The sequence below is a fragment of the Echeneis naucrates genome, chromosome 4 (assembly GCF_900963305.1).
Source record: "Echeneis naucrates chromosome 4, fEcheNa1.1, whole genome shotgun sequence".
Classification (NCBI taxonomy): domain Eukaryota; kingdom Metazoa; phylum Chordata; class Actinopteri; order Carangiformes; family Echeneidae; genus Echeneis; species Echeneis naucrates.
This window is the reverse complement of record NC_042514.1, coordinates 16,618,337-16,633,187: the sequence shown is the minus strand read 5'-3', so window position 1 is coordinate 16,633,187 and position 14,851 is coordinate 16,618,337. Positions and strand designations below refer to the sequence as shown.

The 14,851-nt window shown below is 39.6% G+C and overlaps 1 protein-coding gene across 1 annotated transcript in view; it reads left to right on the top strand.

Annotated features, from left to right (window-relative positions):
- Positions 1 to 363: 363 nt before the first annotated feature.
- LOC115042136 (contactin-associated protein-like 4) overlaps positions 364 to 14,851 on the top strand; it is a 94,369-nt gene continuing 79,881 nt past the window's right edge. Inside the window, exon 1 of the mRNA XM_029500186.1 lies at positions 364 to 463. Coding sequence (XP_029356046.1) covers positions 364 to 463 — 100 coding nt within the window. The remainder of the gene's footprint in view (positions 464 to 14,851) is intronic.

Below are 14,851 nucleotides of genomic sequence, written 5' to 3'. Positions count from 1 at the left end.
GGGAGTTAAACACCACTCAGGGCTGAAATCAGGGCTGAAATCAGGGCTGGGATTTCAGTCCAGGAACTCTGACAGATCACCTCAGGATCTCAGGGGAGGCGGTGCGCTGGACTCGGACCTGAGACAGTCTGATTGAAGCGCTCCTCCTCATTCCATCACTCCACGGAGGGCAGACAGGCGGTGTGACAGCCTCCTCCTCCACACCGGGTACCGGCCCCTGCGCACTGTGCGGTGGCAGCGGGGCTACTGCAGCGGAGTTGGGGGGAGAGAAGCCCGGGAGAGACCCCCACCCCCCACCCCCACGGACCGTCTCCTCTCCCTGAGCAGCCGGGATTGTCCTCTGCGGTGTCCCGCCACTTCAAGATGCCTTTTTGGAGTAAGAGACTCGCTGGGATTACCGCGCTGACCGGCTCGTTGCTGCTGCTGATGCCGCCGCTCGGCTCCTGTGGGACAGGGGCGGAAGGTGAGCCGGGGGGGGGGGGGTGCTTCTGTAAGGGACCCCCACCGAGGCTTCTTAGTGCCTGTGTATCAGGCTATGGAGCAACAAAGGGGGGGTTAGTTTGTTGCTGAGACTTTTAACAATAACACATGTATAAAGGAAACTATTACTTTTCATAGGTACTGTATCATTAATTCACTATTATTTCTAATCTTTGAAACTAAAATCGCCTATCTATTCTTGGGAAGAAGAAAATATTTGAATTAGATCGATTCATTTTGGTTTTAAATCAGTGATCATTAACACATTAATATGCGAAATTTCTGACAAACGGAGCTGTTTTCAACTTTGAGAACAGTTCAACAAATTTAGATAGATTCAGATAGTCAATGAAAGACTGCAAGAATTACAGAAATGCACAGAGAGCCTTCATTTTGCTTTATTTTTCTTCTTGGAGCTCTTTCTCCTCTATCTTAAAATACCAGAGGCTGCAGCAGGAAGTTGATCTGGATCAGTTTCTCTGCTGTTGAGATGCCGCGCTGCATCTCCTGCAGTCTGTGCCATGATTTTCGTGCAAAACAAGCTTGGCTGTGTCTGATGCGACCACCGGTGGTGTGTGTGTGTGTGTGTGTGGGAGGGGGGCGCATCCTCCGGGGATTTACGACTGTCAAGTTTAAAGAAATAGCGAATCCCACAAGTTGAGTGGCTCTTAGTTGAGCTTTATTTATTTATATTTCACCCCCGACCGCATGTGATGGAAGAGACTGTCTTCTGTAGCGATGAGGGGAAAGCTGCAGAGGATGCTGCTGGTCCTGCCTCAGCTCAGAGGAGGTTTCAGAAATGACCCACCCCCCTCTCCACCCTAAAAAAAAACCAAAAAACAAACAAACAAAAAAAAAAAAACTGTGCTCTTGGGTAAAAACGGATGATTTGGGGAGAAATCACAAAAACAATTTTTAAGAAAATACAGTTTCGCTTGCAACAAGTGCGCCAGGAAGGTAGATGTTGTTGTGGAGTCCGTGTGTGTTAGTTCCCTCTTGGGAAGCTTTAGTGAATAGGGCCAGTAGGCGCACCAGTGAAGTAGAGGCTGATTAAAGTCTGGTCACTCTTCTTCTATACTTATTCTGTATTTACTGCTCTTCTGTACACTGATGCTGTAAATCGGAGGAGCCGTTTGTTTGACATCCCTGTAGGTAGTGTGATAAAAGAAAAAACTGAAAAGATCAGAAGTTTCACACACACACAGCTAAGCAGCTGTGAGAGATGCAAATTGTAAAAATCAATGGTTGAATGGAAGAACGGATGGATGGGGCTGTTGGGCGTAGAAGGTAGGTGGAGTAACAGGTTTCATGGTTTCTCAGCTGAGGTGATTGTTGAGAAAGACAACTGTTATTTATTCCTTTTCAAAGGGATGCATTGGGAGTATAGACAAATTGATGTGGATCCAGATGAGATGGGTGCATTGTCTGTGCTCATCCGTACATTCTTCCGTGCATGGAGCTTGATATGAAACCTGCATTTTGCCTATGTGACTTTGCGATGCCTAATTTGCAGTGCAGTTTGCTGTATATAGGTCTGAGCTGTTACCATCCATTACATAAACATAGACACCTGCCTGATCTTTCGTCACGTTTTATACATGGGCAGCACGAAATTTCTGTCATTCTCTCTCTGCCTTTCTCATCAAACATCTGCATGTCTCTCTGGCACCCTCACTCATACTCATCATCACGTGTTAATACAAAAGCTACCTGTAAGGTTCACCACAAGTGGGCAACTGAGCGTCTTTGGAAAGAGACTGACAATCTGATCATTTCTTTCCAAAATGTTGGAAAGCTGAAAATCCCACATTCATCATGCAGCAGCTGGCCACGTGCATCCTCCAAGCTCTTTTTTATCCAATATTTTTTTTCCCTGTATATATAAATGTGTATGTGTACCTGTGTGTCTCTGACTGTGTGTGTGAGTATGCTAGCTGCTTTAAGGGCTTTTCACTTACACAAATGGCTGAGTGCATCCATTAGGAACAACTGCATTTCTGCTATGGTTGGAAGGCATTTCATACAAAGCTATTCTCTTCAAACTTTTCCTAGAACTTAACCTTAATCTTATATATAAGTATCCTCACTTGCCCACAGGTGTGTAATTGTTCAGAACTCAGATACCCATTAAAGTATCCCCTTCATTATCCTTTTGTTGTTGATGTTATCTGTGAATGTAAATGCCAATGCTATCCTTTAACATGCTCAGATTGACAAGCTATTAGACCACGGGAGGAGGTAAGCACATTTACAGAAGTTTAAATCGGAAGAAATGTTGTTTAACCATCCATAAACATCATCATAACTACATGCCCCAGTTCTAACTTTACCATTACCTCGCTCTAAAAAAAAAAAAAAAACCTCAAACCAAGTTCAGACCACAGACATTTGTTCCTGTGTCAGGTGCGCTCATCTTGATGAACCACAGGCACAACAATTTCTTTCATTTTCTTTAATTTCCTAAGTGGCAGCTTCCAATCAAAGCTTTTCCAGTGCACAGTGTATTTTCGATTACATTCGATTAAATGAGAAAATCTAGGAAAAAAACCTTATACATAAATAAAATACAATTTGTGAAACTTGTTCCTAATGCCAAGGAAAGGCAAGAATTGGCTAAGTTTAGGCAACCAGAACTGGAATTAGGTGGGGGAAATTTTCCCTTCATGGCTTAGAGAATTAAATGATTGTTGGTTAGAGTTGTTGCTCAGCCACTGCCTGTGACCTCTTTCAAAATGGTTTTGTAGCGGTGAAATGATGTCATGGCGCTGCTGCCTCTGGTAGTGAGGGAAAAAAAGTCATTATTTGTGTGACTGCAAGAGATTGGTTGTCAGAAAAATATAAGTCATTTGGAGTGTTTGAACCAATGTTAGACAATATTGGTATTGCTCTGCTCAAGATTTTCAACACAAAATATTGACATCATGCCTGTTTATCGGCCTCGCCATCCCTAAAAATGGCTTTGGCAAACCCGCAGTACGGTCCTTCCCTTAAATACGCTCTCCTTTTATTTGTTACCACTTTACTCCAACGTGCAGATTGACACTTTTCTTGAGCATTTTTCTGAGGCATGAGAAAGACATTCGTGCCTTTGATTTTTGCACTGTTGTAAATTCTGCTGCATTTCATCGCTCACACATCTGTGGAGATGTGTTTGATTATTTAACTATGTAAGGCAGAGGAGGGATCTCTAAGCTGCTGTTTTTGTCTCTGAAGTTATCTCCAAGGTCTGTAGCCAGACAGAGAACAACTCGATGAAAAAAAAAAAAAAAATGCATGCAGGGAAGAGGAGTCTATTTAAATTTAGGTGTTGCTCCCTGATTCATAAGTGAGCAGCCTTGTCTTATCAGAATATATTCTTTTTCTATGAGCTGGTGGTTTGCACTGAGAGTACATAAACCTCTGAATAAAATCAATTTTGTGTGGATGTGCGAGACATTTTCTTTTTTTTTCTTTTTTTTTTTTTTTTTTTGTAATCTCTGTCTTTTATGCCCCATGAGATGGTGGAGTTTCAGAGAACCAGCATGAGCGCAGAGTAAAGTTAAATCTCTCTTACTTTCATTCTTTCATGTCATTTATGAAAATGTGTTGAGAAGAAGTGGAGTCGTGACGAGGTTCTGATTAAGTAAAGGTTGCATAAAGACGGCAGCTCCTGGTGGTGTATGGCTGGAGGCGTCAGTCTTGAATCGAGATTTATTAATCCAGGGACAAGCAGTTAAGCGATAAAAGTGACAGAGAACTGCAGTCCATCCATCTGCCTTTGTGACCTGTGGGATTTTGTGTTTGGCCAAGGCTAAGTTCCCAGTGGATGTCTGCTTCCCTAAAAACAGACCCATTCATCAAATGGCCCTGTCATTATATCAGATGACTTGTTATCAGTCCAAGAATCGGCCACATTCTGCTGAAGTCACTTTTCACTGTCACCCGAAGAAGTTATGGTCTTCATCTACCAGTGAGAACACATTTTGTGCAAATGTGGAAAGATGTTTGTAATTAGTTGCCTAATTATGTTAGACTAAAACCAATTTATAAAGACCTCTAGTAATGTTTTTTCTTCTACAAACATTGTGAAATGATTTTGGTACTAAAATATATATTTTGGAAAATTATATATAATTCTGTTACATATAGACACGCATCTTTACTTTTAACTCCAAGACTATTGTGAAACATATAATGCACACTAGATTGTAAGGATTTGCATGATGGTGTGGACTGAATTCAGTATTGAGATAGGTCAAAACTAACATTTCCAAGCTAAACCGTTAAACTCCATATACATGACATCACACACGTGACGTAATCAAAAGCTCCAGGGCAAGTACTGCACTTTGTTGTGGGATTGTTCTTCAAAAATCAAGGCCAAGTAGAATGACCTTCGACCCTCATAATCACAAATAATGAATTGCCTGCATTCATCCTGAAGGCGAGATCTATATTAATCCTAATGTTCAAAAGAATTCCTACAGACACTCTGAATATAAATGTTTCCTCATTCAGCGCCCTTTATTTCACCTTTCCTCTAGAAGCATGAATCCCTATGGTTTCTTAACAATGTGATCGTATTGAATATCATCGAGAGAGAGACAAAAGGCTTTTAGACTTAAAAAATAATGATTGACAAATTGTAACACTAATAAATGCTCCGTGCGTTTTAGTCCTTAGAGTGTCATTAATTTAAATTCATTAACAGTTAAAATTTTTTAGTTTGTTTACTTGTTTGTTTTTTTGCAAACAATCTCAAAGCTCAGGGTGGCGTGATGGATGGTGGGTAACACCACTGCCACGCAGCAAGAAGGTTCAGGGCTCGATACCTGTAGAGTATGCAAGTTCTCCCTCTGTGTGATTCCCTGTACTCCGGTTTCCTCCCACCGTCCAAAGACATCATGTTTGGGTTAATTTGTGACTGTAAATTGTCCGTAGGTCTGAGTGTGAGTGTATGCGGCTGTGTGTCTCTGTGTGTCTCGATTTGTTGCCTTTGTGATAACCTGTGTAGAGCGAACCCCGCCCTGGCCTGAAACGTTAGCTGGGATCAGTTCATTCACAAGCGTGAATGAAAATGAGTGAAAACAACGATTTATCATCTTGTAAAAAGGCCATGTGTGCAGGTGGCCTTTTTATTACATTAACCTTAATAAATACAATGAGCAAAAGGGGATGTTATGTCACGTAGGCTGAAAAGAGAATAACTCCATGGCAAAAGGCGGATGGAATGAAAACAGAGGTGTCAAAAAAGAAAGACATTGTTCTGTTAACCATGACAACAAATCCCCAGATACCTATTGCCATAGGGACACACACTCTCCAACTATGTCTGTTTCAGAGCTACTATGCTGAAGGCAACTGCCCAACAGGGCTCAGGCCCATCTAAAGGAACTTCTCCTTGCCCAGCTGATTTTCAAATTTTATATATCAAAGGGTGATGTGATAGACACCAATGTGATTATCGCCGTTATTAATAAGGAAACAAGTGGTGAAAAGTAATCCCAGTGCAAAGTGAAAGAGAGGCAGAGAGTGTATAGGACATTTTCTTTCTGTAAGTGAAATGGGAAAGAGGAAACTATAAGAGGAGGATCCTCAGGAGTTGAGAGAACAAAGATTGAGCAAGAAAGAGAAGTGGGGGAGTTTTGTTCTGTGCCCTGTGTGGACATTCATTGTAGTTGCCCGCCATCTTTAAGCCATGCACTGACACTCCCAGCTCCTCTCATTTCACCCATCGCTGGGCTTTTGTGTGTGTATGTCTGTGTGTACGTGCGTGCGTGCGTGCGTGCGTGTGTGTGAGATGTCAAATTCATTCGCCTGACTTCCCTCATCTCACTTTCACACAGCTGCAGCTCTGTAGTGAATAGCATCACAACAAGCACAACAGGTTTTAACAATAAAGCCCTGTCCTTCTCCATCCCACTGCTAGCTTTCTGCAATTACACTTTCTTACAGGAAAAACTGGCCTGTTTGGAAAAGCTACATTTCTTTAGAAAGATATTGTTACTCTTTCTACAACAGTTGTTGCATACTTTAAAACTCAACTCATTCGAAATCCATCAATGCAGTGTCAGGTTTTCTTTTTAGATGTTTCAATTTTGTATAATTTTAGAACACAGGTTCTCAGATAAGTAACCAGAACGAACATACGCAGCACAGGCTATAGCATTTTATTCTACGCACATTATAATGTCTGTCAGCATCATGTCAGACTTTGATCTACAATTTTTCTAATGTTTTACCCATACCCAAAATCAATGCCATTACTTCTGAAACATTAATGATATGTTGTTTAAACATCTAAACAAATCTTCTTATGTAAAAGCTTCTTTTAACAAGCACTCACAACAACCACAATGTGTCAAATGTTACATAAAATAGATTTTTCTTTAATTCTGCTCAGCTACTCCTAGATGAGAGTGGAGTTAAGATGAAAGGCTCAACAGTGTTGATGTTCAGAGTCTGTACCTCTTATGCTGAGTTGGTTTCAGAGCTTTGAATTGAAGTAAATGCTGCCTTAAACCTGTGTTCTATCTAATGCGCCTCAGGGGGTGATTCTGCTGATTGCTAAAATAAGTATGTTGGTTATAGGAGTGCATGAGAAATAGGAGAATATGCCACTAATCCTTAATTCATTCCCACAATTTCATAAAGAGTTTAAGTTTTCACTCTTGTCCAATACAACATATGGCCTCATTCAGAGGAAAATAGAGAATGAAACGCTATATTAATTAGAGTGTGACTATCCCATGAGAAACTGACTGTAGTGCACATAGCACCCTGCTGAGGAGAGCATAGAGCAGGTGAGATCCACCTCACTCCTCCTATATCTACTCCACCTGCCTGTCCAATGTGGTTTCTTCTGGTTTCAAAAAAGTCAAGATGGTCACAGTGGCTTGTCACTTGGCTCTGTCAGAGGCCACTCCCTGTTAGTGCGATTTCACTTTGTCACAGAAACGAACATATATATTGACATTTAATGGTCCTCGAGTTTGTTGCAGGTTGCATGTTGCATGTTGTTGTGGCATAACAGAAATACTAGAATCCCCATTAGAACAAAGGACCCGAAGACTTCTTCACGCAAAGAATTTGGTAAAAAAAAAAACAAAACGTATGACTTGTCAACACTACAAGGTGACAGGAGGGGTTCTATGTGACAATTTTAAGGGGCACCGCTGGTGATGTGGGGATCCTTGGCAAGTCTGTCTAATTTCAGTTCAGCCTTTGCTGTCTTTGACAGCCACTGACTGGTTTCCACTGAAGGATATAGCCCCTGAATTGGGTCACGGCTTATTACTACTACCCAAAATATCCCATCACTTTGCAAGGCTGTCACAATATTGATCTTATTTTTATAGGTCTGGCCATCATTTATGTCGGATATAATAGCATTATATTCTCCAGGTTGAAGGATACCATGCAGAGAGTTTGACAACTATTTGTGCACCTCAACAAACTTTGTCTTTGTTTTCATTGCCTTATAGACACAGAGGGGATGACACATGTCACGTAGTGGCAGTAAGTGGCCATTATTGCAATCGTGCATCAGCAAAAGGAGTGAAAAATAAAACCATGAACTCCTAAATATATAAAAAAATCCTCCAAAAGAGGAAAGGAATAACATGATAGATAGGCACTACGATTTTACGACGATATTCATATTTTGTATAGTTTATTATTGTATTAGGCGGTGTAGTGGTTAGCGCTGTCGCCCCACAATAAGAAGGACGTGGGTTTGGTTCCTGGCCTGGGTCCTTTCTGTGTGGAGTTTCCATGTTCTCCCTGTGTCTGCGTGGGTTTCCACCCACTGTCCGAAGACATGCATGTCTATGCTAACTGGTGACTGTAAATTGACTGTAGGTGTGAATGCATGTGTGTGTAGTTGTTCATCTCTGTTGGCCCTGTGATGGACTGGCGACCTGTCCAGGGTGTACCCCGCCCCTCATCCAAAACGTTGGCTGGGATTGGCTCCAGCAACACCGTGACCTGGAAATGGAAAAGCGGTAGAAGTTGGATGGATGTTATTGTATTACTGGAAGCCCTGTGACGCCTGTGCATTAACATACATTAACAGATGTTTAATGTATCAGTGTCCTTGCTTGTTGTTCCTAACCCTTCAATTAAACAGAATCAATTCAAATGAATAGATCCAAATACCTACTTATCCAGCTGCTTTGAGCTTCTCTTTTTCTAGTTTAATGACAGCCCTTATGTTTGGCGGCTTAAGGAATAGAGCTTTGCACAATGGAGTTCAAGTGAGTGCATTGTGAAATAATTAGCAATTAGAAACATTCAGTCTCTTATTTACAGATTCCATTTTGCCTCACTTAACCTCCACCTTACACCCTTGGATCTCATGGATCCCAACATTTTTTTCTAAAAAATTGTACTTAAAATATAAAATTAATAAGAGAATACGTATTCCTCACAAGAAACATTTTTCAATTTGGACAAATATTTGGGATTTTAGAGTTGGTGAAAAGACCTTAGGGTAGCTGAGTAGTCTTTCAGCTGAAGGATGTGACTTTAGGATTCTGTGTTTCACACAAATATTATATTGCATGCATTTAAACACAATATTTCAATATGAAAGTGTATTCAGAAAACAAACTATGCGGTCTCATGCAGGGAACAGTGCCTATAAAGAGGTTTCATCCCACGAAGGAAAGTATTTCATATGAGTTTTGACACTGATAAAACAAGAAGACTCGAAAAATTTCCATCGATATGAACTCCCCTCTATGGTTTAGTTACTTAGTTCTCCATGTAACATTATGGAGATCAACTGTGTGCTATTAAAGGGTTTCAGTCAATTACAGAATGGCAACACCTGCAGCTGGAAGCCCAGCGCTTTGGTTCATCAGTGCCTTAGTCTCCACCTGATGATGAACGAATTCCCCAAGCTATTCAGCGTGAAGGCATAAATATTGATATTGAGTGTGTTCTTAATCAGATTGTTGTGTATATTCTCGAAGGAAGCAGATAGTCTGTCTCATTACTATTCACGTGAAAAATTCAAGCTGTGACTTAGTTCAATAGTTTAACAAGATGACCAATGGCAAAGGACTACATTTTCACACTAGACAAAACAAAGCACTGTCTTTTTTTCTCACGTGTAACTGAAAATCAACTTTGGTTTCTTTTCATTTTGGCACTGATTGCTGTTTCATCATGCCTCCACACAATGTCATTTTGTGTCGTATCAAGAGATTGCACAGGCAATGTCTTGCTGAAAGGAAGACAAGGCTTTGCCTGATTAATTAAGAAATCTTTGCAAATCTTCTTAAAGTTGTCGTGGGCAAAAAATGAGGAAGAGAATAATGGTGGTACAAGACTAAATGTCCTACTAATGAGAAGAATGGCATTCAATGCAAATATTAATCATTAATTCATTCTCATCACACAAGCTCATATTTCCTAAAGAGTCCAGATAGATCTGATGTAACCTGCTGCAATCATCCCAAATCTGCATAAGAATGAAATATTTCATTCGGTGTGACTTTGGAGTTTCTTGTCCACACTAATGTGTTCATGTTCACGTGTAGCCCAATTATTTATTTATTTATTTATTTTTTCTCTTCTTTCAGGACTCAGTGTGTGTGCCAGTGTGATGATGGTTAAACCTCACAGACATCAGATAAAATGTTTAATTGCTGCTTTGTTGCAGTTCATTTTTCTTTTTGATCATTTAATTCTGCTGATTAGATTTGCCTCCTGTGAAGCCACATATTAATGTAGTTAGCAGAGAGGAAATTACAGCATTGTTTTCATGCGGCTTCAAAAAGAAAAAGTAGTTAATTATGTTGCAGAGAGCAGTTTATGTAGGAATGTGCTCTAAATGTAATTTTCTAAGTAGGGAGGTCTTTGTTAGTGAGTCAGCAGAATTACCGGCGTGCTTGTGTGTGTCATCAACACACAGATGAACAAACATTTCTCTCATTTTAGCAGTCAGCCCAGCAGCAGGACGTCTCAGTTAAGCTGTCAGACTGGTAGCTTTCTGTCTGCCACCAAAGGAGGCACAGAATTCACATCAGTCTGAGCTGAAGTGCTATAACAGGGAAACTATTAGTTTGACTTACAAAGCCACAATGATTATGGATGACCCCACAGAGCACATTTACATGACAACTTTGAGAAAGAGAAGTGACATTACTTGTGAAGATTCAGCAATAATGGGCATCAGTCACAGCACTTTTGTTCAGTGTGAGCATTTTTACAGACACAACAATGCTAGCGGATCTGCATTGCCTTTCTGTAAAGAAATCACACTGCTGGTTGGACAGAGGTTCACGTCTAAAATGCATTTTTTATGATTGTTGGTCTGTTGGTCAGTCGACCACTTTGGTCCAGGCCGAAATATCTCGTCTTATTTTAGAATGCTTTGCCAGAGGATAAATCCTAACATTTTCTCCAATAGCACCATGGAGTTGACATTTGTGGCTTTAAAGAAAACATTGTAAACTCCTTTGTCATGATGATTTGGTGATCTTTGACTCTGACTTTTAATCTCGCCCCATCTTTGCATCAAAATGTACAGCTGTCCAAAACTTGATACTCCCATGGCCGTGGGCTGATTATAATAAGCCACAATCAATGAGGGCAGTGTTAAAATATTGGTCTTCCACAGACTGCATGACAACAGTTTAGTGAGTGTTACTAGTTTTTGTAATAATGGCATAAGCAGGTCAGCATAGCTAATCAAGAAAACCAGAGCCTTATATATATAATATATAATTTATTCTGTCCAGTTTCACCACCATTTACTTTATTTTGTTCAATGAAATTGACACAAAGTACAACTGAGACTGAATTAATTTTAAGAAGCCATAAACCACAGAGTTGGGCAAACTGAAGTTTCACTGTCAAAGTGGTAGACTAACCTGCAATTTCATTCCCAGGCGTTTGTAGCTCACGCAACAATTGGATTTTCTTAATGAGACACACCGAAACAGACATGAAAAGACTGCACAATCATTGCAGTGTGATGGTGTGATGTTATTCATGTGACATGTCACATGGATATCTCAGCATCTTCTGTCCCAGCAAAAGGGTCTGCAAGAGAAGAATTTGTAAGGCACAGCGGTAACTGTTTGACATTGACACAATTTTTCCGACAGGATATCCAGATTTACAGATTACAGTTGCACTTTTCGACCAATACCCTTCCCTCTTTTTTGTTTAGACACAAGTGAAACTAGACAGAAGTTGCAGTTGTTTGAATGTAGGTGGAATGCCATATTTTGACATTTAGTTTGTATGTGCCTGTCAGCATCTCAAACTCAGAGAGATTACAGATGTGATGCATATGCTGTTCCTGGTTTGAGACCTTCAATAAAGAAAGGGAAAACAATAACTGTCTGAAAATTGACTGTTATTGTTTATAGCCATTGTAATCAAACCAATTGAAACATACGTCTGAATCTAAATCCTCAAGGATTTATGTGAAGATAAAAGTAATAAGACTGAGTCAGAATGTTAGAAGTTGTATATTGTTGTAAGTTTTTTGAAGAGTTTGAAAAGCTGTAGCTTCAGCGGAGGTTTGTACACATTAGTTTGCTCTCTGTTTCTACAGTCAAATACTCACTCCGTTCATAAAGGAGTGAAGCCTTCCTCTACAGGTACCTCTGTGGTAAAGGATGAAAACTTTGTAAAGACCTAAGCAAACATACAAACACAAGCACAGCTATTTTCCACCCCACAGTGGCTGTTAGTGCCCTGAAGCACAATCTAGTATTGTATGACTTCATTTTCCTGCTTACTCTGAGGGAGGTGGAGGGGAGGGAGGCTGATCGACATGTCAACTCTGACTTTCTGGGGCACTTACACTGTGCCGAACTCCTTTACCTTTTGTTTGCTGAAGTGATGGATGGTGTGATTGTCTCTCTTGGCACTAAGTTATTTCAGTAAAATTGTGCACTGGATGACACTGCAGATGTCTCTAGTTGTGACTATGTCTTTCCTGTACCTCTGTGCTTCATGCCTAAAACACACAAGCCACCTTGGTGTTGTTATTTGTCTGATATTTTTTAATGCTGGTGGTCGTGCCAACAGAGGTGGACAGGGTACAGGACCAGGGATGTGCTGATCCAGCAGTGGTCAAAGGTAGATACTTAGATTCTTTTCTAAGCAGCAAAATGTAAAATAAAAGTCTAATCTGAGTGGTATATTTTGCATAATTTTATACAACTTATAAAGTTTATACCAACTTTATATGAATATGAATTACGTATTAATATAAACCATGTGTTTTTTTGGTATTTATAACACTTTTCTGAAGGAAACTATCTGAGATGTTTCCTTTTCCAACAATGGATTGGATGACACGATTAGCTCATCGAGCGCTCATCAATCGAGCGATCTGATTGGCTCACAGGTGTCACATAATGACGTGGCGTCTCACAAACGTGTGTTTGTGTACAACTAACCGTAGCAGCACCGTCGAAGCTAACGGGCTAAGCGGTGGCGATTTAACAATGAAAATCTAAAGAGACGACATGTGAATATAAGGAAAGAAAAAGTGGACAGAGGGGAAAGCCGGTGTGTTCAAATGTGGCTTGTTTCTAAGTTTCATATCGAACTCGGTGTAGTTTTGTTTTCGCTTCGCATCGGACCGAAGAACGCCTCACAGCGGTGAGCTGTTGTTTTATTTTTTATTTCTTGAGATCTAATACAGACACAAAACTTTTGGTCCCAATGATTGGACCACAGATTTAATCTCGATAAATTGGGTGCATATTAGGAGCTTATGATTCTGTTAAAAATCAGCAATAACATTAAAAACCTTTAAAAAAAAAATAATAAAAGTGAGATAAGTATAGTGCAGTAAGGAATACTAGGTTAAGTGGAGTTGTATAAAATGGATCTTCCCAAGAAAAGCATCTCAAAATTATACTTGATAATTAAGATTTAAACGTAGTTGTAGTTAAAAGAAAAAAAAAATCTGCTATGGCTGTGAAAACCATTTGAAGGTCTTTTCATTTCGTTATTTCTTAGTGTTTGTGCCTTCCCAGAGTTTTTCCAGACAAGTGGCTCTTTGCACTCTTACTTGATGTTTGAGCTTTGTAGTTTATATAATTTTTGCATGTGATGTGTCATTAGGTTTTCTTGCTGATGGTATAGGCTAAAGCAACAACAGTATTGTACCGATGATCTTCCTCTTCTCTCAGTCATTGAAGCTGCTGTTGTAGTTCCGTGTATCTGTTCTGTCCCGGTCAGTGGCTGGCAATTGAGGAACCTTTTAACTTAATTTTCCTCAGATTTTTCTATATTTGTGCTACACTTTTTACTCGGTCACATTTTAAATGTCACACCTCCTCTGAGGAAAAATCAGCTGCACCTGCAGCTGCTTCCTCTGTGTCCCTTTTCTTTGCAAGGCTATGTTCTCACCACACATTCTCCTGAGGTTTTTCAGTGCACATTTCCACTTTCTAAACAAATTCCACTGCATTTTGCAGCGGTGTGCTTGGTCACTTTGTCTGTCAGCTTCAGGCCTGTCTGGATGGTATAAGGGTCTGCTAAGGTCTTCACATAGCTTTCTCTAGTCAGAATTATCAAGGGGAAAAAATATTTTTGCTTTGAGATGTACGCTTATTGAATTAAGTATAAGGAATTTATTAGAAGAAGTGTTTATTTTAACATAATAAATAACAGTGTCCTGTAGGTTACTTTTCTGCCTACAGTAACAACTTATATCGAGTTGTAAAAGTACCATTGCATTGCATTCTATGTTAAAATAACACAGCAGTTAGCTTGTAAATACAGTAAACCAGTATACTCCTAGATTTTATGTAGGATTTCATACAGGTTTTGCTTTAAAAAAAAACCCAAAACAACAAAAAACTGTTTCATACCAGTAAATCTTGTATATGTGGGGCCTTAGATGCTATAGCAGATCAGATATTCAGGAGGCTGAGGTTCCAGTAATATGAGCCAAAGTGGTTATCTTGCAAAAATTACATTACAATTTAATGTTGCATGGTTATTGTCTAAAAGAGATGGAAAGATGAAAAAGTAAGCCAATGCTATCTTAATTAGCTAGCTGGTTAGAGGTGGAAGTAATCTAGTCATTTTCAGTTTTACAATTCCAGTCAAATTACTTGTTCAATTTGTGCAAAGGGGGAATTTCAAATGGAAAAATGCCCTTATTTTATGTTGATGCAAATTTTTTTATTTATTTACCCTCCATTTTATAATACTTCCCAAGAATGGCCATCTGCAAAGGCATAATTTTAAGAACAGGGAAGCCAGGATTCGTTTTCTGTGTATGTATTTATATACAATAATAATTATTAATAATAATTAATTATTATTTTATTTTAAAACATTTATTTATTTTTTTTTTTACTATTGCATACATTTTTTTGTGTACACTTTAAGAGTTTTGCAATAAAGG